Raw genomic sequence first — 21,766 nt, 5'->3', positions numbered from 1 at the left:
CGCCTGGGTGGCTCAGTTGGTTAAGCGACTGCCTTCGGCTCAGGTCATGATCCTGGAGTCCCTGGATCGAGTCCCGCATCGGGCTCCCTGCTCGGCAGGGAGTCTGCTTCTCCCTCTCCCACTCCCCGTTTGTGTTCCCTCTCTCGCTGTGTCTTTCTCTGTCAAATAAATAAATAAAATCTTTAAAAAAAAAAAAAGACATACACAGAGGATGCCTGGGTGGCTCAGTCAGTTAGGCATCTGCCTTCGGCTCAGGTCATGATCCCAGAGTCCGGGGATCGAGTCCCACATCGGGCTCCTTGCTGGGCGGGGAGCCTGCTTCTCCACTCTCCCTCTGCCTCTGCCTGCTGCTCTTCCTTCTCGTGGTCTCTTGCTGTCGCTTACAAATAAATAAAATTTTTAAAAAAAGGTAAAATAGAATCTTAAAAAAACAAAGACATACACAGATATTCCATCCAACAGCTGCAGAATACACATGTTTTTCAAGCACACATGGAACATTCTTCAGAATAGATCCCTCCCCCTTTTTCTAAAGGTTTTATTTTTAAGTAATCTCTACACCAAATATGGGACTCGAACTCAGTGCCTCTCCAAGGTAGATCCTGATAGGCCATAAAACTAACCTTACTTTTGGGGCACCTGGCTGGCTCAGTCAGTTAAGCGTCTGCCTTTGGCTCAGGTCATGATCCCAGAGTCCTGGGATTGAGCCCTGCATTGAGCTCCCTCCTCAGTGTGGAGTCTGCTTCTCCCTCTCCCTCTGCTACTCCCCCTGCTTGTGCGCTCTCTCTCTCTCTCTTAAGTAAATAAAGTCTTTTAAAAAAGAGAGATTCAGTCAATAAATCTAAACACAGAAAACTCCAGGACCAAATGACTCACTGGCAGAAATTCTACCAAATACTGAAGAAGAGTTAACATCAGTTCTTCTCAAACTCTTCCAAAATATCAAGAAGAGGACACTTCCAGACTCATTCTACCAGGCAGCATTACTTTGATACCAAGACCAGATGAGGATACCACAGGAAAACTACTGACCAATATCCCTGATGAATGTAGATGCAAAAATTCTCCACAAAAATACTAGCAAATTGAGTTCAGCAACACTCAATGAGTAAGATTATATTCCATGACCAAGTGGGATTTATACCTAGGATGCAAGGCTACTTCAGCACACAAATCAATAAATGTAACACATCAACGTCAATAAAATGAAAGATAAAAATCATGTGATCATCTCAATAGATACGGAAGAAACGTGGCGAGATACAGCATCGTTTCATGATTTAAAACAAAACAAAAAAACACACTTAGCAGACTGGGTATAGAAGGAATGTCCCTCAACATAATAAAGGCCATACACAACAAACCCACAGCTAACATTATTCTCAGTGGAGAGGAATTAAAAGTGTTTCCCCTAAAATCAGGAACAAGGCAAGGATGCCCATTCTCTCCACTCCTATTCAATATAGTACCAGAAGTCCTAGCCAGGGCAATTAGGCAGGACAAAGAAAAAGAAAAAAGGCATCCATGTTGGAAAGGAAAAAGTCAAATTCTCGTTTTTTGCTGATGATATGATCCTATATAGAGAGAATTCCAAAGAATCAGTCAAAAAACTTAGAATTAACAATTTCAGTGAAGTGGCAGAATACAAAATCAACATCCAGAAATCAATTGCATTCCTTTACAGTAATGATGAAGCATTGAAAAAGAAAGAAAACCATCCCAATCACAATAGCATTAAAAACAAAATACTTAGGAATAAATTTAACCAAGGAAGTAAGAGATCTGCCCAGTGAAAACTGCAGGACTTTGCTGAAAGAAATTGAAGAGGATACAAACAAATGGAAGGGCATCTCATGTTCATGGATCGAAAAATCTAATATTGTAAAGATCAGTTAAATTGCAGTCCCCATCAAAAAACTGAAGGCATTCACAGAAGAAACAATTCCTAAAATGTGTGTGGAACCATAAAATACTCCAAATAGCCAAAACAGTCCTGAGAAAGAACAAAGTTGGAAGTATCACACTTCTGGATTTCAAACTGTACGACAGAGCCACAATAATCAAAACAGTGTGGTACTGGAACAAAAATAGACACATCTGGGGCCCCCGGCCGGCTCAGTCAATGGACATGTGACTTGATCTCAGGGTCTTGAGTTCAAGCCCCATGTTGGGCCTAGAGCTTACTTTAAAAAAAAAAAGTTAGACACATCAACCAGTGGAATAGAACAGAGCTCAGAATTAAACCCCATCAGATACAGTCAACATAATATTCAACAAAGGAGCCAAGAATACTCAATGGGGAAAGGATAGTGTTTTGACACGTGGTTGGGGAAAAATGGAGAAACTTGCAGAACGACGAAATTGGACCCCTGTTTCACACCACTCATAAAAATTAGCTCATAATGGATCAAAGATTTAAACAAAAGATCTGATACCATAAAACTCCTAGAAAAAAACTTAAAGAAGAGGCCTGTCAATATTGGTCTTAACAGAGGCGCCTGAGTGGCTCAGTCATTAAGCGTCTGCCTTCGACTCAGGTCATGATCTCAGGGTCCTGGGATTGAGCCCTGCGTCGGGCCCCCTGATCGTGGGAAGCCTGCTTCTCCCTCTCCCACTCCCCCTGCTTGTGTTCCCTCTTTTGCTGTGTCTCTCTCTGTCAAATGAATAAATAAAATCTTTTAAAAATATATATATTGGTCTTAGCGATAATTTGGGGAGCATGACGTCAAAAGCACAAAGAACAAAAGAAAAATTAACAAATGGGGCTACGTCAAACTCAAAAGTTTCTGCACAGCAAAAGAAACAAAATAAAAAAACCCTAAAGAATGGGAGAAAAATTTTGCAAGCCATATGTTGGATAAAGGGTTAATATCCAAAATATATAAAGAACTCAGTCAACTGAAACAACAAAAAAAGCATGGTTTTTAAAAATGGGTAGAAGCTTTGCGCAGTGGCAGTATCGTAGCCAATGAGGTTTATCCGAGGCACGGTTATTGCTAATTAAAAATGGGTAGAATAACTAAATAGACATTTCTGCGAAGAGATCAGATGGCCAACAGACACACGAAAAGGTGCTAAGCGTCTCTCATCATCAGGGAAACGCAGATCAAAATCACAATGAAATCTCACCTCATCCCTGTCAGAATGGCTTTCTTCATCGAGAAGACAAGGGACACGGGTGCTGGCGAGGACATGGTGAAAAGGGAACCCTTGTGCACTGTCGGGGGGAATGTAGATTTGTCCGACTGGTATGGGAAACCATATGGAGGTTCCTCAAAAAATGTAAAGTAGACTCACTGTACGATCCAGCAATTCCCGTTCTGGGTATATACGCAAAGGATGAAAACAGGATCTAGACAGGATCTCTGTACTTCTGTGTTTATTGCAGCATTATTCACAATAGCCAAGGTATGGAAACAAGTCAGACGCCCATCCACAGATGAATGGATAAAAAGGATGTGGTTCATGTACACAGTGGAATATTACTTAGCTGTGAGAAAGCAGGATCTCCTGCCATCTGCACCAACATGGACAGACCTTAAGCACATGATGCTGAGTGAGTGAAGTCAGACAAAAACAAGTACTTAATGATCTCACTTATATGTGGCATTTATCCAAGTTCAACCTGTAAAGCACAGACAGCAAATGGTGGTTACCTGGCAGCGCGGGTGGGGAGATGAGTGGTGGTGTTTCAGGGTACAGATTTGTAACAAGCAGTAAGTAAGCCACAGAGATCCACCACCCTGCGCTTGTCCACAGATGACCTCAAAAGTGCCATGATTACTGATTTGGGGCTACCGATAAATTTACCCAGCCGGTGAATTCACAAGCACAGAATCCGTGAATGATGAGGACCAACTTTGTAATTAATGTGCAGGTGCCGAAATGTGTGGTATGAGCTGCCGGGACAGAAATGACAATCCGTGTGAGCTAGAAGTTAGTTGTAACTTGTTATAAGTGTAAAATAGCACAAAATCAAAGGTAGCCATGCCAAACCAGTCACTAGCCCAAGCCCATGAGGACAAAAACCTTGCCTGTTTTCACATGATACTGTGTCCCCAGTATCTGGAAGAGCCCTTGCAGCTCACGGGGATGCAGGAAATGGAAATCAAGGGCTGTGAGGGGTCAGCGGTGCCATTTTAAACAGGAAGATCAGGGCAGGAACACAACCGGGGAAGGCTGCGTGAAGGAGGGGGTACATCCCAGTGGGGAGGAAAGATAGGCCCCTGAGGGGCAGAGTGGCAGGTGGATTGGAGTGGGCGGAGCAGGAACAGGGACGAGAGCAGGGCCCGGTCATAGACTGTGGGGCTCGCAGGAGCAAAACCATGGCCTCCCTGTTTTCCATGGGGTTGAGAGGCTCCAGCTGGTGCTCATCACTCCTGACACTCGTTGGGCGGTTAGGTGTAAGTGTTGCTTCTGTTTGCTCCAGGCGCCCTGCTGGAAAAGAAGGTGGACGTGGACAAGCGTGGACTGGGAGTGACCGACTATAATGGAGTGGTCACCAAAGCCCTTGGCTGCCGCCCACCAGTCTCCAAAGACTCTTCCGGGGACCGCCCCACCTTTCTCGACAAGGTATGAATTTAGGGGGTGTTTTGTTTGTTCATTTTTAACAAGAGGTATTTTTCATTTTAACTCTGTCCTTAATGCAAGCTGGATTCAATACTTGCCGGACTGCATGTAATATTTAAGTGACTTTTACCCACTTTTTAAAAATATATGTGAACGTTTAACTCAGAAGAAATAGTGTTACTGTTATACGATGTAGGTAGGGTTAAAAAGTACCGAAATTGAAAACTGATTTTCATTTTAGTGGGTGAACTTGGCTGGCTTATCTGCTTCAATTTGTCCAATAACAAGGGTCATCAAATTTGTTTTACTGTCTTATTTTATAAGACATTGGAAATGATGTGTTACATGTTTAATCTGAGAAAAAGAAACTAGAAGTGGTTGGGCGCAGGCAGCCGTGTCTAGTCGGCCCAGCTCGGCTGCTTCAGAGAGCGTGCGGGTGTCTGCTGGAAGCCCCTGGGGTGATTCCACGTGTCCAGACACCAGTTCAGCCCCTTCAGGATAGTCATGTACTGATGTCCCCTCTCCAGATGGGTGTGCCTTCAAAAGGAGGGGGAGAACAGCATCCCATGAAAATCAGTCAAAATGTTGAACCTTGAAAATAAAATTGAAGCAAGAAGGGACAGGTTTAGAAACAAATCACAACAAAGCAGAAAGGCTCACAGGAGAGAGAGATAACACTTCATCTCTGCCCACAAATGAACAGGATCCTCGGCCACACACTCCCCTCCAGAAAGCTGTGGCTGGGTAGGGCCTGGGGGGAGGGTCAGGTCTGCCCTGCCCCCTGCTGTGCCTCCGGTCACATCCAAGATCCTTAGTGAACTTGGAGTACACATAAACAGCCAGTCATAGGTGGAGCACACTTAGTCTAAAATATTATTTGTTGTTTATGTGAAATTCCAGTTTAATTTGGTATCTTGTATTTAACTTGCTAAGTGCGGGACCCTGACTTATTTCCTTATCTTTAAAATGTAGAATAATACAAAAAAAAAAAAAAAGAAAAGAAAAGAAATGAAGAATAATACTACATGCTGGTTGTGGAGTTAGAGGAGATAAATTTGCAAAGGGCCTGACGCATAATGTGACCTTAATAATGTAAAAGAGTAAGATCCATCTGCTTTATAACTTACCCTGTTATTGGATTAAACCATATGAAACAGCTGAATGCCGGCAGAATGCAACCAAATGTACCCCTAGAGCCCTGGTACTGAAGGAAGGCAGCCTGTTTATTTGAAAATGGTTGTAAAGTGTTTTCCAAATAAGACTTGCTAATGTTTCTGTGCTTCTCCTGAGCCCTGCACCGGGCGGAGTCATCAGGGTCTGAGCACATTGTAAGCTAATGTATGTGTGAAGTAATGGTTATGAGAACAGCATCTTAATCCTCTTTCTCTTTTTCTTTTCCCCTCTTCCTTTGGCCCATGTTCTCCATTCTCTTGTTACCCACACTTTTTTGATCTTTTAATTCTTTATCCATCCATACCCCTTTATATGTCCTTGGGAAACTGCTTTGTGCATTGTCTGCGGATGGACACTGCACGCAGCTCACCCTTTCTTTCTCCAATCAGGACGGCGGCCTAGTGGAAGAGCCCACGACTTCACCGTTTTTGCCTTCACCAAGCCTGAAGCTCCCCCTTTCAAACAGTGCACTCCCTAATCAGGCCCTGGGTGGGATTGCCTCAGGGCTGGGCATGCAAAACTTGAATTCTTCTAGACAGGTAAGGCTGTGGGGAGAGAGCCATTGTGGTCTCGGTTTCACCTGCCTCTAACAAATGTGTTTGGGACATACACTTTGATTTTTAACTAATACCTGTACTTTAAAATACAGTCGAGGGCGCCTGGGTCTCTCAGTTGGTTAAGCGACTGCCTTTGGCTCAGGTCATGATCCTGGAGTCCCGGGATCGAGTCCCGCATCGGGCTCCCTGCTCGGCAGGGAGTCTGCTTCTCCCTCTGACCCTCCTCCCTCTCATGCTGTCTCTCATTCTCTCTCTCGCAAATAAATAAAATCTTTAAATAAATAAATACAATACAATACAGTACAGTCGAGTATGTTAAGGTAGCTGAAATAGGAGAAGGATTTCCCTTCAGGTGATGTACAGGTTTGGGAGTTGAGTCCAGTTCTTGAAATTGAACCATGTTGTAGGAAATGCTTCCAAACTTTAATTATTTTTACACATAACGAACACACACGTGAGTTCAGTGCCCTCAGTGCTCAGTACTGCTGGTTTAAATGGTGCGTCCTGCAGGGTGTTCTCCAGCTGCCAGGTCCCTTCATGGATCTGGGTGATGCCATCCTGTGCACCAGCGGTCCAAACCTTCCATACCATGGTCTTTGAGAAAACACCACGTGCTCCCCCTGCTCCCTGAAATAGAGGTGACATCCCTGTGGTTTCCAGAGAGCCATGTTGGTGTCTTCCCTTCTCTGACACTCAGGGGAGGTGAGAGCCCCTGTCAGGCATCACAGAAGGGAGGACTTCGAGTTTGTGTTGACCACGGCTCCATGGCCCTTGTGTCTCCCAGTCCCCCTGGAAGACATGACCCGTCCGTAGGACGTCCTTTTCATGGATTCGCTCGCACGGGAGGCTGACACGCACCCACCTCTGAAGCAGCTCTTTAAGTAGACGCTGTGATGTTTGGGGCGGCCCAGCAGGGCCACGTGCGCGCCTGTAGTCCCAGGGTAGCAGTTGGTGGGGCCTCAGCCCGCGGTCTCACGTGGCTGATGCTGCTGGTGGTTCAGTGCAATGCCTGCTTTCCGGGGGTTCTGCCATCGGACGGCGAACAGGCTGGCGGGCGGGGTGCTGGGAGCGAGCCCACCCGCTGCCGCAGAGCAGAAAGTACACCTAAAATGCAGTGGTGCTATTTAACACAACGGTAACTGCCTGGATTTATCCATTTATTCAGCTTCCGCTTTGGTTGAAATTATACTCCTGTTTCCTACTTGAAAATGTTGCTGGCCCCAGGTTAGCAGTCCGCACCCCACCGCAGATAGTCTGTGAGAAAAGCCTCCGAACCCCATGGCGTGCGTTGCTGTTGTTTGGAACACTGTATTATGATAGTTTCTGTGGACGCGGTAGCCTCGTTTGGGGCCCCTTTCCTACTGGCACTGTCGCGTGAAGACATGGGCAGCCTTCACGGCTGGCAGCCCGTCGTCCACAGCCAGCCTGCCCGGCAGCATCTACTGTGAGTTCACTTCAGTAGAAGTCGTAGAAGTCGACAGCGGTAGGAAGTAGGGAGGATTTTGCTGTCGCATTTAGGAAGGCAGAGCCTCCTCCAGAGCTCCGGGGCCGCCCGGCTCCGTAGCGACCCGGCCCGTGCCATCTCCCCGCAGATGCCGAGTGGCAGCCTGGGTATGTTCGGCAGCAGCGGAGCAGCGCAAGCCAGGACCATGCAGCCGCCGCCGCAGCCCCCCGTGCAGCCTCTGAGCTCCTCCCAGCCCAGCCTCCGTGCTCAAGTGCCTCCGTTTCTATCCCCTCAGGTGGGACCCGCGGCGACTCGGATGGGCGTTGTGTGTGTCTGTGCCGCTCGACGTCACTGTTTGAAAGTGAGAGCCAGTTCATTCACCCACCCCCGAGCGCGGCCTTCCTCTCCGCCCATCCACCGGTCCCCCGGCCCCCCGGCCGCGGGAGGCGTTTTCAGAACGGCCCCTGGGGGCGGCTAGGTGTCCACCGGTTGGGAGCCATGCCGCTGGGTGAAAAGATCCACCTCACACGCACTGTAATGCGGTTCTTGTCCGGGTCTTAACAGAATTATTCAGATGAACCCGATGAATTGTCCTAGGTGGGAGAGGAAAATGACAAGCTGAAACATTGCTTAACCCGTAAGGGGGCACGTAAGAGCACTCAGGGCCTGAAGAATGCTTTGGTGGCCACCTGCATGTGATCATAGATCATATTATATATTAATATATTACTGGCTCCTTAGTTAAGTTTATTACTTAGTATTAGACCATTTTTGCCCAGAGATTCTTTAAAAAAAAAAAGTGTCAAACAGAAAAGGGAAAGGATATCTTGTTTTGCATAGCTCTAAAGCATATAGATTTTTTTCATGTTAATTATGTTTACTTTTAGAATATTCCATAATTTTACACTTTGGACTGAGTTTTTCCTTACAGTGTTTCAGTCCTCATCCCTTTTAAAAATATTCAGTGATAGATTACTAATGATAAGCTATAGAATTAGTTGGAAGTAGTTAACCCTCCACAATTGGTTGAACCCAGATTTGTGCACTGAGTTGAGATGGCTGAAATGTAGGTGAAACAGGAGTTAAATTCATTCATCAGGATACAGGGTGGGCTGCGATACCAGACACCCCAGAGTGCAGAGGCTTAGACAAGACAGGCATTCGCTTCTCTGGGTGGCCATGCAGGAGGCAGCGGCTCAGGGCTGTGGGGCGCCTCTGCCACAGCCCTTCCCGATTGCTGGAAGCTGCCCAGAACACATCCACTTGTGTCCCACTGCCCGCGCCTGGGGACACAGCCACCCCGCCTGAGGGGCAGAGGGAGAGCTGGGCCTGGGTGACCGGCAGCAGGCTTCCCACACTCAGCAGAGCACGTGTTACCCTTGTGCCCCACATGACCTGTACTGTCACACAGCGTGTTTTCTTTAAATGACTTGCCTGCTTAAATAAGTGTGTTCTTAAAGCAAACTTTACCTACCTGTCATAAGTAGGAAAAAAAATCACATTTTTCTGATACACATTAGACAACTATTAAAGTGAAAGAAGCCCGTCCATGTTCTACCTAAAATCATCTTGCATAAATGTTGTGATAAACATACATAACCCATGGTGGAAAACATTGAAATCTCCAGCGCCAGGCCCCAGATTGTTTCAGTGCAGTGAATTCCAGTTGAAGAGATCCCCCTGAACGGGAATGCGGATTGACCGTCCAGGGCAGGGCCGGCAGAGGGCGCAGACCACTTCCCGAGCCCATCCTGGGCAGAGATCCTCCTGGGGGTGGCGTGGTGCCTGCCAGCAGGAGCGACTTCTTCCCTGAGACCCCACATTCACTATCTCCCGTCCTTAAATTATGCCCATTTATTTTCGCTGTGACAGAATGTGAGATCAGTTTTCGATAGGAGTTACCCAGAGCCCTAGCATCTTAATTCGTGTCTAAAATATTTGGCGGTAGAAGGCTCTTTCTCTCCTTCCTTCCTTATTTTCTACAGAAGCATGTTAACTACTAATGGCAAAAAGCCCATGAGTTTTTTAATGGCTTTTGAAGTTCATTCTTGAGACAAGCATAACTGTCATTAATTCATCAGTTCTGCATCTTGAAACACTGCCTGGACAGGTGCCTGACACTCTGTGTTGTGTTCAACAGGTTCAAGCACAGCTTTTGCAGTTTGCAGCAAAAAACATTGGTCTCAACCCTGCACTATTGACCTCGCCAATCAATCCTCAGCATATGACGATGTTGAACCAGCTCTATCAGCTGCAGCTGGTAAGTGGACAGATCATTCAGCCTCTAGAACTAAGGAAGAGTGCACACTGACATTCATGAAGCTATGCCAGCAACCTAGCCACTAATAAAAGTAGTTAGTTAATGCCTCACTTTCTTCATGTCAGACTGTTGAAAAAATTAGGAAGTTTTTCACTTAAGAGTGTCAGTTCTCTGGCCCCATCACAGAGTGTCCCAGACCTTACCAGGAGGCGTGTCCTTCGGCTCAAGGTCTCAGCTAGCCTTTCTCATCCAGAGTTTCCCGTCAGAACCACAGAACACAGAAACTCGTTTGAGTGACGATTCTCTAAGTTCTTCAAGGGTGGGACACACAAAGACTGTTCTGGAAGCGTGAAAGAGAAGTTACTTCATTACATACAGTAGATGCCATAGAGATTAGGGTTTAATGCCCTCTCACAATCCCTTTTGAGAAAGGCTGATGTAGCCTAATAATTCTTGAAAGTTTTACAATTTAACATACCTTAAATTTTTAATTTTCAACAGTCTTACTGCTTTTACCATAAAATGCCGTGTCACTGTATCTCTAGATGCATACTGGATTTATATACACTAAAAGACCTTTCTTTAATATGTTGACACCTGCTTTATTTCGAAGTCTTGTCCAGTAACTTCATCTCCTTGAAAATGACCAGGAATCCTTAAGGAAGGAAAAAAGGCCTCTGGTAGACAAAAGCATTGATGCCAAAGCTTTCCTTATAGGAGAGCCCTGGGCCCTGTCCGTCCTCACAAGATCTAACCAGTCTAAGGGTCCAGTTTTCCAGTAAGTAGCAGTGTGGGATGGGAGGAAGAAAGTGCCCAGAGAAAATCGTAGTTTCAGGGAGAACACAGAGCTCAGGAAGTGGGGTCACGACTATGTTAGGCTCTCAGAGGCTGTTTCTTTGTCCATAAAATTGGAGACGGGGGGCACCTTGCAGCGTGGTAGGAAGGCTTCCCAGGACCTGAAAGCGCGGTGGGTGGGTGGTTCGAGTGCACAGGACTATTGCTTTTACTACCAGCAGCAACAGGGAGAGACCCCTGACCTCAAAGATGGAGAAGGAAACAACCATAAAAGTCAGGCACACATTTAAAAAGCATATTATGTAGAGGTATTATTATAGAGGAAAGTAGCTTTCTGCTTCTTGGTAACACTGAAGACATGGCTGTATTCTGACATGAGACATAGCTAGTTATCATACTGATGTTCTAAAATCTCTTATATGGTAATTTTTATTGACCCCTATAATGTGAAAGACATCAAGAAAATCTCTTTTTTTTCCATTGAGGCATTTTATTTACACATACATATTACATCTCTAGAAAAAGAAGCCCAGGATTTTCCCTCCTGTGCATTTTCATCTTGCTTCTTCATGGCCCATAATGCCAGCTGAGCTTGTCAGTACAATGAAACCAAATTGGCAGGACAGGAGCAGATTATTCCGCCATTTTTCTAGATCTTTGAGTTATACATCAGAACTGGGGCTGATCTCTCCACACTTGTTTAACCTGCCCGTGAGGTTGACAATGATTTTCCCAGCTGATAGACAAAAGCATTGATGCCAAAGCTTTTCTTACAAGAGAGCCCCAGGCCCTGTCAGTCCTATAACCCTTACTGCCCATTAGACTCAGTCTAACCAGTCCAAGGGGCCAGTTTTCCAGTAGTAAGTGGAGCCCCAGGCCCTACTTACTACTAGAAACCCGACAATGATATTGGAGCATGGCCTAGTAAGAGTCTGGCCTTCGCCTCTCTTTTCAGCATTGTTAGTGCTCTTGAGAGCCTCTACCAGGACATTCATGTGAACCATGATGGTAGCATGGAAAAAGATGGTGGAAAAAGCGAGAAAATCTTGAATTATGTTTAATGTGTTCTGTTTTAAATTTTTTTTTTCCCAAAAATTCGTAAAATAAAGTTTTGGTGCATCCTGAGGTTGTTTTAGGGCCTTTAAGGATTCACTTAAGTGGAGTATTTTGTTCCTCTATAATTTACAGATTAATGAGGCATTTCTAATAGTATAGTCTCTACCTTTATATGGATCTTGTTTTAATAAATCCTCTTGCTAAACATGTCCTCAAAAATCCATATTATAAGAAAAAAATGTATGATCGGCAGCCAGCATTTTGAAGCGATCAAATGATGGAACCTCCGCATGGCTGTGTGGAAGGTGCTCACGGTTAGCCAGCTTGGCAGGTGGGCCTGTAACAGTGCCACAGGCCGGTTTCAGGCAGCCTATGGGGGGGACATGATCATGCGGCCCCTGGCACTCCCAAGCCTTGAGTCTGTGTTGTTCTGATTCTCTGGGGTGGCCACTCACTCTGTTCTGCTAGGGTCTGAGCCACTCTGGATAACTTTCATCTATATCACTGTAAGAATCAGTAGTTTTTCGTTTTCCCATCATTTCTTTTACTTTTAGTTTGTAAGATTTGAGGAGAAGAATTTTGATCTCTTCGTTAACTGAAAAATATTTGCTGACAAATCTCATTACCTACACTAAAGGGTACTGACTGAATTACTTTTTAAAAATCTACGTGCTAGGGGCGCCTGGGTGGCTCAGTCGTTAAGCGTCTGCCTTCGGCTCGGGTCATGATCCCGGGGTCCTGGGATCGAGCCCCACAGCGGGCTCCCTGCTCCGCAGGGAGCCTGCTTCTCCCTCTCCCTCTTCCCCTGCTTGTGTTCCCTCTCTCGCTGTCCCTCTCTGTCAAATAAATAAATAAAATCTTAAAAAAAAAAATCTGTGCGCTAGAAGGGTTTGGGAAAGACATTTCTCCTTTTAAAAATGCTTCTACCTCACAGTATGCTTAAACCATAGTGTGGTAAGGGGACCAAGAATCTTGGCTGTTTTCTCTCTCTCTTTTTTTTTTTTTTTTTAAAGATTTTTTTTTTTTTTTTTTTTTATTTGACAGAGAAAGACACAGCGAGAGAGGGAACACAAGCAGGGGGAGTGGGAGAGGGAGAAGCAGACTCCCTGCCAAGCAGGGAGCCCGATGCGGGACTCGATCCAGGGACTCCAGGATCATGACCTGAGCCGAAGGCAGTCGCTTAACCAACTGAGCCACCCAGGCGCCCTCTCTCTCTTTTTTTTTAATACACAAAAGTTGAATCATTTGTTGATGGCTTTCTTACAGTATCTTAACTGTTTTCTGTCAACAGGCATACCAACGTTTACAAATCCAGCAGCAGATGCTACAGGCTCAGCGTAATGTTTCCGGACCCATGAGACAACAGGAGCAGCAAGTAGGTATCGCCTGGGGAGTGTAGCTGGACTCGCTAGCGCCCATCTTGCCTGATCTGAAGTTGCTAGAGGGCAAACTGTTATGTTGTCATTGACTTTTCTCTCGCTAACCCCCCCCTTTTAGCAGTCTCGGGGTCACCTTGGTTTGGGAGCAGGTGGGTCCAGCCAGCGGAGACTGAATGCCCTGGGTCTGGAGACAAGTGACGTGCGCCACTCTCAAACCTTTTCCAACTCGCATCTCTGCCGCCAGGTTGCGCGCACAATCACTAACCTGCAGCAGCAGATCCAGCAGCACCAGCGCCAGCTGGCCCAGGCCCTGCTCGTGAAGCCGCCGCCGCCCCCGCCGCACCTGTCTCTGCACCCCTCTGCAGGCAAATCGGCCATGGACAGCTTCCCCCCCCCCCCCCAGGCCCCCGGCCTGCCCGACCTGCAGACCAAAGAGCCACAGTCTTCACCCAGCACCTTTGCTCCTTACCCTCTAGGTGAGTCCCCGCACTGCGGGCCGGCGCTCTCTCCCAAGGCGAGCACCACTGGCCATCTTCTGCAGAGCGAAATTCTGCTATGGCCATAAATACCTTCTAGTGTAAAGTCTTTTAAAGGAGCACCAGCGAGAGCCCCAGAATTCCCTCATTTCTGCTGTCAAATCAGTTTGTTCTGTTCCTGGTTTCCTGCTCTTCAGCAGCCACCATCCCCCACCTAACTGCAGGGATGAGTTTATAATGGTTTTACTAGTAAATGTGTTTAGATTTTTAAAAATCAGGTACTTCTTGGAAAGCAGTGGTTGTCCATACAAGCCTTGTAGTGTAGAAGATGGTTTGTATAATCTGCCAAATCAACATGCATGTGTTGACCCCTAACCTGTAGGAAGCATGCTCAGCACATGAAATCCGCGGGTCGGCAGAAGACACGGTGCCACCCTCCAGGTCCTACAAGCCAGCCAGGAGGGGCACGGGTTACATAACTGCAGGCAGGATCGAGGAAATGTCCCAGGGAGGTATATCAGTAAATGGATTATACGTGAAACAGTTTGATGGAAGAATCCAGAACCTGGTGACCGCTCTCAGGCTTGTCTGCTAGGTGGCTGTTAGTATGAAGCTCCAGGACAAAGGGAACCAGTAACCCAGGAAATACATATCAGGAGCAAAGGTCAGATGCGTGATAGTGAGTTTGCTACTGGCTGATGGTGTCCCTTTCCTTAATACTGCCCTGAAAAGAGCTGTAAATCCTAATCGTACGAGCATGTTCTCCTTGACATGCAGTCCTTATGGTATGTCCTTAATATGAACCTGATGAATGCTAACTGTAATCATCCCATCCCTTTCTCATTGCCCCACGCTCACAGCCCTTTGTGTGCACGGAGGAGGACGGTCTGGTGGCCGAGGCTTGGCTGGAGAGGTGACCCGCCACGCCGAGTCCCAGCTCCACCAGGGCTGGCTCAGCACTTCCTTGCATGACTTGCCCGACTGTCTCTGCCTCAATTCCCCATTTAAAGTGGGGCTACTACCTCATGGGGTCCTTTAAAGATTAAGTGAGATAATACGTGAAGTTCTCAGGACAGTGCTGCATGCAACAAGCCCTTTGTGAGACGTGAGCCAGACACAAGCCCATCTTGTTGAGGAGCCCTTTCAGAAACCGTTGTCTGTTACCCGGAAAAGCTTCCGCTTCAGCTTGCTAGTGTCCATCTGGCCTCTCAACCTATTTTTGGAGAGTAAAGTACACTAATCTTTATTCTCAAAGATTTTTTTCTTAATACAAATGAAAAAATTAGTACAGTGGCTCTTCAAAATTAGATGAAAAATAATTTTGATAATATTTTATAATATTCACATTAAACTTACAAACTTATTGAAAATAAATAGCGGGATGCGTGGCTGGCTCTTGATCTCAGGGTTGTGAGTTCAAGCCCCACATTGAGTGTAAAGATTACTTAAAAATAAAATCTTAAGAAAAAAAGAAAGAAAAGAAATAGCTAATCAGGGGCGCCTGGGTGGCTCAGTTAAGTATCTGCCTTCAGCTCAGGTCATGATCACGGGTCCTGGGATCGGCCCCACGTCAGGCACCTTGCTCAGCAGGGAGTCTGCTTCTCCCTCTGCTGCTCCTCCTGCTTGTGCGCTCTCTCTCTCTCTCTCTGACAAATAAAAATCTTTAAAAAGAAAAAATAGCTGATCCAGTATAAGAAACTTAGCCTATAAAATTGCCTCTCTGCTTGGTTCTTGGCATTTTTCTTCAATGGTTGTAGCTCTGTCCACCTTCCTTCCCACGCAGCGTCTCCTTACTCTGCTGTTTCTTAACTGCTGGAATTTGTCGTCCACACGGGAAGATCAGGCACAGAATAATGAAAAACAGCTTCATAGGCAATGCTGCAGAGAAGGGAGAGCTGGTGTTCACCATGAATGGTGAAAGAAAAACCCAGAGCAGGGGCCAAGCCTGGATCTCAGATGAGCAGGACTTCAGTGACCAGAGCCTGGCAGGACAGGGCGTGCCCTGGGCAGTCATGCTAACTTGTGGCGGGGGGCCACAGATGAGCGGGCAAGCTGGGGAGATGGGTTCAGGCCCAACACTTGGAAGGCCGGGCTGCAGCCCGGCCTCACTGTCCCCTCACCCAACTACATGTGTGCAAATGGAAGCGAAGGTTGCCGTCCATGCCAACCTCACACAGACAGCCGCTGGCGGCATCTGACCTGCCCAGGTGGTGTGTTTCATCTGCAAAGTGTGTGTGTGTGTGTGTTAATTACCAACGTTTACAAATTGGAAATTTTTAAATAAAAGTAACTTCTTGCTTCTCTTAAAATGGCTCCGTGGGGTCTGCCTTCCCTGTGGCTGTCACAGGCTGGCACCAGCAGCTGGCACTCCGGGTGGGACAGGCACCGTCAGGTTCACCACCATCCCCACTGGGCCCACTTCACAGCCGCCTGGCCCATGTAGGCATTTGAGTTTGCAGACATGGATTTAAAGCCAAGAACAAACCTGTTCAATACCTTGCTTACAAGTAGAGATGCACTTTGACTGACGTACCAGGATGTATGGTCTGTGAATCCTGGGGTTATTCTCCATCACCGAGCATTCAGTCCCCGTTGGGGACTCTATATCGTCCTCCTCGCCCCTCTTTAGTAACCTGACATGGTGTTGCCAGATAACGGCAGCACGTGCTTTTAGCCGTAAGAAAGAAAACCCAGGATTGGCACACCGTTCCAGCCGGGGGCAGATGGCAGCCCTGCCACGCCCTCCAATAGGTCAAGTCCTTAAAAGGAGTCTGATATTTATAAACTCCTGAAGAGCAGACTTTCGTAAAGTAAATTCACTAAAGGTGGAATGGAATTATCCCTACCAGCCTGTTCTGGTACTTTAGAACACTGTCTAGAACTCTGAAGGAGTTGTCCTGATCTGCTGAGTTTCCCTAAGATATCCTAAGATCAGAAAAGATTTTCCTCATTGTCTGGACTTGCCGTGTCTTTCTGTGGGTTCTGAGGAGCACCGGGACCGTGTTTAGCTCTGAAACAAGTGAAATGAAGAGAGTCATTGGTCTTACTTAACTAGAGAATATTCATTACCATTTCACCTTAATTCGGGAATAATATTCCTGGAAATATGTGTTGTTAAAAAGACAAAAAGCTTTTCTTTCTACCAGCATTAAAAGTTAAGAGTTAAGTCTGTGGCCATGAGTTAAGACTTAGATTGATTCTCCAGGAGAGCTTTAGGATGTAATAAAATTTAGAAGAAGAGCAGGCATATCCTAATAGCATTTTTATTTGTAGCCGGACTGAACCCAAACATGAATGTCAACAGCATGGACATGACTGGTGGTTTGTCGGTGAAGGACCCGTCTCAGTCCCAGTCACGCCTCCCTCAGTGGACACACCCCAACCCGATGGACAACTTACCCGGTGCTGCTGCTCCCCTTGATCAGAACCCCAGCAAGCATGGTATGTCCAAGCCGGGGTGCCTGTGGTCCAGTCGCTGCTGTTCCACTCGCTGACTGTCCGGTTGTAGAGCATGCTCCTTTTATTACTCACACTGCATCTCTTGTCTGAGAATTCCACTAGAATGGAATCTTCCGTTCCATCACAGAATGTGTAAGATCCCAGCTAGTGCACAGTCAAACTTCCTGAAACCTCAGCCTCCAGATCTTTGCTACAAACACAGAAGGAGTTGAAAACGCCCCAGAGTAGCAAAGAATATTGGTCATAGCTGCATATTTTTTATTTATATCTGTACTCTTCAACAAAAAAATTCGTTTACTGAGAAGAAATTTTTTTCAATAAAATGATAAAACACAGTAGAAAATCAGATGCCTTGAAAAAAAGGAAGAAGCAAAAGTGCTAATAACCAGAGGCAGCGACCTCACTAGTAAGCATTAACTTTAGCTCCCAGTTTCCTGATAGCATAAATGGAAGAGAAAATGTAATAGGTGTATGATTCTCTCTTTTTTTTTAAAGATTTTATTTATTTATTTGACAAGAGACACAGCGAGAGAGGGAACACAAGCAGGGGGAGTGGGAGAGGGAGAAGCAGGCTTCCCGCCGAGCAGGGAGCCCGATGCGGGACTCGATCCAGGGACTCCAGGATCATGACCTGAGCCGAAGGCAGACGCTTAACCGACTGAGCCACCCAGGCGCCCTGTATGATTCTCTCTTGATGTAAATATTCTAAAAGGAAAAACACAGTTTTTCCTAACGGTTAATTCTACAAGAGAATCATCACAGGCTGCCTGGGCACTTTCCTTGGCAGGAGAGCACGGCCACCCCTGGCCGGGTGGTCCAGTCCAGAAGATAAGGGCCCTGTGTTCACATGCCCAGTATGTCCTTCCAGAGGGAGGGCAGGACGCACGCAACCACAGAGTCCATCGCTAAGCACAGAGACTCATAAGCTGGTCCCAGAAAGGCACAGGCCCGCTTTCAATGATACGGGTTTGTGTTTTATCAAGATTTCCAACTCGACAAACTAAAATGGTTCTTAAGGAATTTTGGTTTTGGGGCGCCTTGCTGGCTCAGTCGGTTGAGCGTGCAACTCCGGGTCTCACGGTTGTGTGTTTGAGCCCCACATTGGAGTAGAGATCACTTAAAAATAAAATCTTGAAAGAATAAAAAGAATTTTGGTCTTCCACAGACAAATTTTAGGCTAACCAAAATAGTCACTTATCCTTAGAGAGTGCGGGACAAACCAAGTCTGATGGTTCATGTACCTCTGAAAGGGGCAGGGCCCGGTGCCTAGCAGTGAGGGCTCAGGGGCTCCCCTGTTCACTCAGCTCTTTGTCTCCTGCTGTCCCCCCAGGTGCTATCCCTGGAGGTCTAAGCGTTGGGCCTCCAGCTAAGTCCTCCATCGACGACTCCTACGGCCGGTACGATTTAATCCAGAACAGTGAGTCACCAGCCAGTCCTCCTGTAGCGGTTCCCCATAGCTGGTCACGTGCCAAGTCTGACAGTGATAAAATCTCCAATGGCTCCAGCATCAACTGGCCCCCAGGTGAGAGCATGCGGCACTTCCGTGCAGCAGCAGATCAGAGCCGCCCCAAGTCTGAGGACAGAGGTCCCGCTCCAGAGAAGCCAGGGTCTGGGCTGAGAGTCCTGGAAGCATGAACGCCATAGCTTTGGCTTTTCCACTGGAAATCTGTTTGTCACACGAATTTGGGAAGTGGTTAGCACCCAGCGCTTTCCTGTAATCCCCTAGTTCAGTGAGAGGAGCGGAAGGAGAAGGGACGCTGTATTGCATCTGGCCACACTGTTTCTAGACTCCACACCGTCTGAACACTCTCTTAATGTGGCAGCTCTAATCCCTGCTTCTAGCTTGTTCCAGAGGATTGATGATTTACTGAAAGTCTAGGATGTGTCTCCTGTTTTAACTAGCACATTATAAGAATTTCCATAAATTGTCACGAAGGAATGTGAAGATACTGTAATATTCATGTTATGTTTTCCATTTTTAATTTTTTTTTTAATTTTTTTTTTTTTGAAGATTTTATTTATTTGTGAGAGAGAGAATGAGAGAGAGAGCACATGAGAGGGGGGAGGGTCAGAGGGAGAAGCAGGCTCCCTGCTGAGCAGGGAGCCCGATGCGGGACTCGATCCCGGGACTCCAGGATCATGACCTGAGCCGAAGGCAGTCGCTTAACCAACTGAGCCACCCAGGCACCCTTGTTTTCCATTTTGTTTGGCATTTTCCAGAATTCCATCCTGGAGTTCCATGGAAAGGACTTCAGAATATAGACCCTGAGAACGACCCTGACGTCACTCCTGGAAGTGTCCCCACCGGGCCCACCATCAATACCACCATACAGGACGTCAACCGCTACCTCCTCAAGAGTGGAGGTGAGAACGGGGTGCTACCTGCTCGACATGGAAGGTCTCCCTGCGTGCATTCGGGGGCTCCGGGGTGGTGTGCGGGCCGCGGGGCAGGGACACTGTGAGACACATCTGTGGACACTTCTCACCATCTGGAGGTAGTGGTGATGGTGAACATGGAAATGGATTTCCTGGATTTATTAACACATTATTTCTGATCACTGTGTTATAAGATCCCAATATTAACCATTAAGCTTCCCAGTGAAAAAGTTCCCACTTAAAATCTATTTAAACTGCAGGTGAATCAACCCCTTCCTCCTCCATCTCGGTCTGTTTCCTTCCACAAAGTCTGGTAAAAAGACTGAAATCCGTTCCTGGCACAGCTCAGGGTGCTAGATTTGGGCACACCCTACGTCAGACTTGAGGATCCAGGAGGAGGCAGGGAGGAGCTGGCTGAGCCGTTGGAAGCATCCACGCAGCTCTCAGGCGTGACGCCAGGAGGGGCGGATGGAGCAGCTCTGGACGGGCCGGCACCCATATGGTGGCTGCGCCGATGTCCCAGTAGAGGGAGGGAGTGGTAGGGTGGCCACGGCCACTCAGGTAGTCCCAGAATGTGCATTCGGGTTTCCTGCTTAAAGCAAGACTGGGGGAGAGATGCAGTTCTTTAGTGGTTCTTTAAAGTGCTGGGCTTCTAGGTGTTCCTGTGGTTTGGTAGAAAACCAGCAGAAGTCCGGCTCATCCTGTTCAATGCTGTGCATTCCTCGTGTTTCGATGCAGCCGCTTCCTGGAGCGGCCATGCCGTCAGGGACAGAACAGTGGTACCGAGGACAGGAAGTGGGGCCTGTGTAAGAGGGGGGACAGTGTGAGGCACCAGCCAGAAGTCAGACTCCGCCCTCAGTGCTCGTCGCCCTGAGTGTGGCAGGAGGGTTGTGTCCCGGCAGGACCGTCCGTCAGTGGATTTTGAGGCTTGTGGGCAGGTGTGAAAGGGCAGCACTGACCTGGGTATTGAGAGATCTCGGAAAGCGTCAAGGTTGCTCAGTGTCGCACAGAGCTTCCCTGGCCTCCAAGTGGCCCCTGGAGCATTGCGGGTGACCTCCACATTTGCACGAGTGTGCCGTGACGTGACGAAGGCGGCCCGGAGAAGGAGGTGAATTCTGCGGGCAGGGCCCAGCAGCTGTCCTCCCGTCCAGAGTGGCTGAGGCAGAGACAGGCAGAAGAGCATCTGGAAGTGACAGAGGCACTGGTGTCAGGACCAGATGAGAAAGTGGGGTCTCCGGCTCCAGAGTAAAGAGGCAAGCAGCCATCCAGCCTGGGTGATGTCGTGTGACTTCTAGGGGCAGTCTCCCCTGGGCCCTCCTGCACGCCCTGGAGAACCCTTCCTCCTCTGCTCCTGTGGCCTCGTGGTTTGTTATTTGGGAGAAGGGGAACATAGAGAACTTCTCTTTCTGTAGAACCGGGGACGTGATAATGTCCTCGCCCCAGCACAGCTGAGCTGCAGAGGCGGGACCTTGCCCACTGCCTCTCTCCAGAGCGTGACGTGCTGCTCCCCACACACCAGGAGCTTCCAGGCAGCCCCTTTGGCTGACCTTGCTCAGGGACCGAGCCACAAAAGCCATCATATTTTTTTTATACTTTTTGTTGTTGTTGTTGTTGTTTTGAAGTGGGCTCCACACCCAACATGGGGCCTGAACTCATGACCCGGAGATCGAGAGTCACATGCTCCCCGGGCTGAGCCAGACAGGCGCCCCAGTTTTTTTTAATTTTTAAGTCATTTCTGTACCCAGTGTGGGGCTTGGATCCACAACCCCGAGATCAAGAGTTATACGCTTCACCGAATGAGCCAGCCGGGTGCCCCCCAGCTATCCTAGTCTTGACTAAACAGCTTGACTTAAAGTAGAGAGAGAAGAAAATTAAGAAAACATGCCCTAGAAACAGGGAGAATAGCTGTTAACCTCTTGGTATTGGCTTATTTTACATATTTTCATAATGCGATTTTCTATTTTTTCTGTCGAGTATCAATTATACTAGGTGTTACTTTTTAATTTGCATTTTTGTTTTTCATTTACTGCCATTGACATTAAATTCTGATTTGATATTAAAGTTTACATATTTACAGTATATGGATGGTAGGTATAGCGGTTTTTTTTTACATTAGGGTTCACTAATTCACTTTGTTTTTCGAATTCTTTTTTTTAATTATGTTAATCCCCATACATTACGTCATTAGTTTTAGATGTAGTGTTCCATGATTCATTGTTTGT

The 21,766-nt window shown here is 47.1% G+C and overlaps 1 protein-coding gene and 1 pseudogene across 10 annotated transcripts in view; both read left to right on the top strand.

Annotated features, from left to right (window-relative positions):
* Positions 1-21,766, top strand: part of TNRC6C (trinucleotide repeat containing adaptor 6C) — a 145,144-nt gene that overhangs the window by 110,941 nt on the left and 12,437 nt on the right. For 5 of the 10 annotated variants that reach the window (XM_081804384.1, XM_081804390.1, XM_081804381.1 and 2 more), the window contains 9 exons: positions 4,430-4,572; positions 6,108-6,281; positions 7,892-8,104; positions 9,884-10,003; positions 13,146-13,229; positions 13,478-13,709; positions 16,983-17,150; positions 18,499-18,690; positions 19,389-19,532. In XM_081804384.1, the coding sequence (XP_081660510.1) occupies positions 4,430-4,572; positions 6,108-6,281; positions 7,892-8,104; positions 9,884-10,003; positions 13,146-13,229; positions 13,478-13,709; positions 16,983-17,150; positions 18,499-18,690; positions 19,389-19,532 (1,470 nt within the window). The remainder of the gene's footprint in view (positions 1-4,429; positions 4,573-6,107; positions 6,282-7,891; positions 8,105-9,883; positions 10,004-13,145; positions 13,230-13,477; positions 13,710-16,982; positions 17,151-18,498; positions 18,691-19,388; positions 19,533-21,766) is intronic. The other 5 variants (XM_081804388.1, XM_081804382.1, XM_081804383.1 and 2 more) reach the window with 5 other exon arrangements.
* Positions 2,940-3,009, top strand: LOC115938882 (U4 spliceosomal RNA; annotated as a pseudogene).

Source organism: Leptonychotes weddellii, chromosome 15 (assembly GCF_054177405.1).
Source record: "Leptonychotes weddellii isolate Sample4059 chromosome 15, ASM5417740v2, whole genome shotgun sequence".
NCBI lineage: Eukaryota > Metazoa > Chordata > Mammalia > Carnivora > Phocidae > Leptonychotes > Leptonychotes weddellii.
This window is presented reverse-complemented; position numbering and strand designations above follow the sequence as displayed.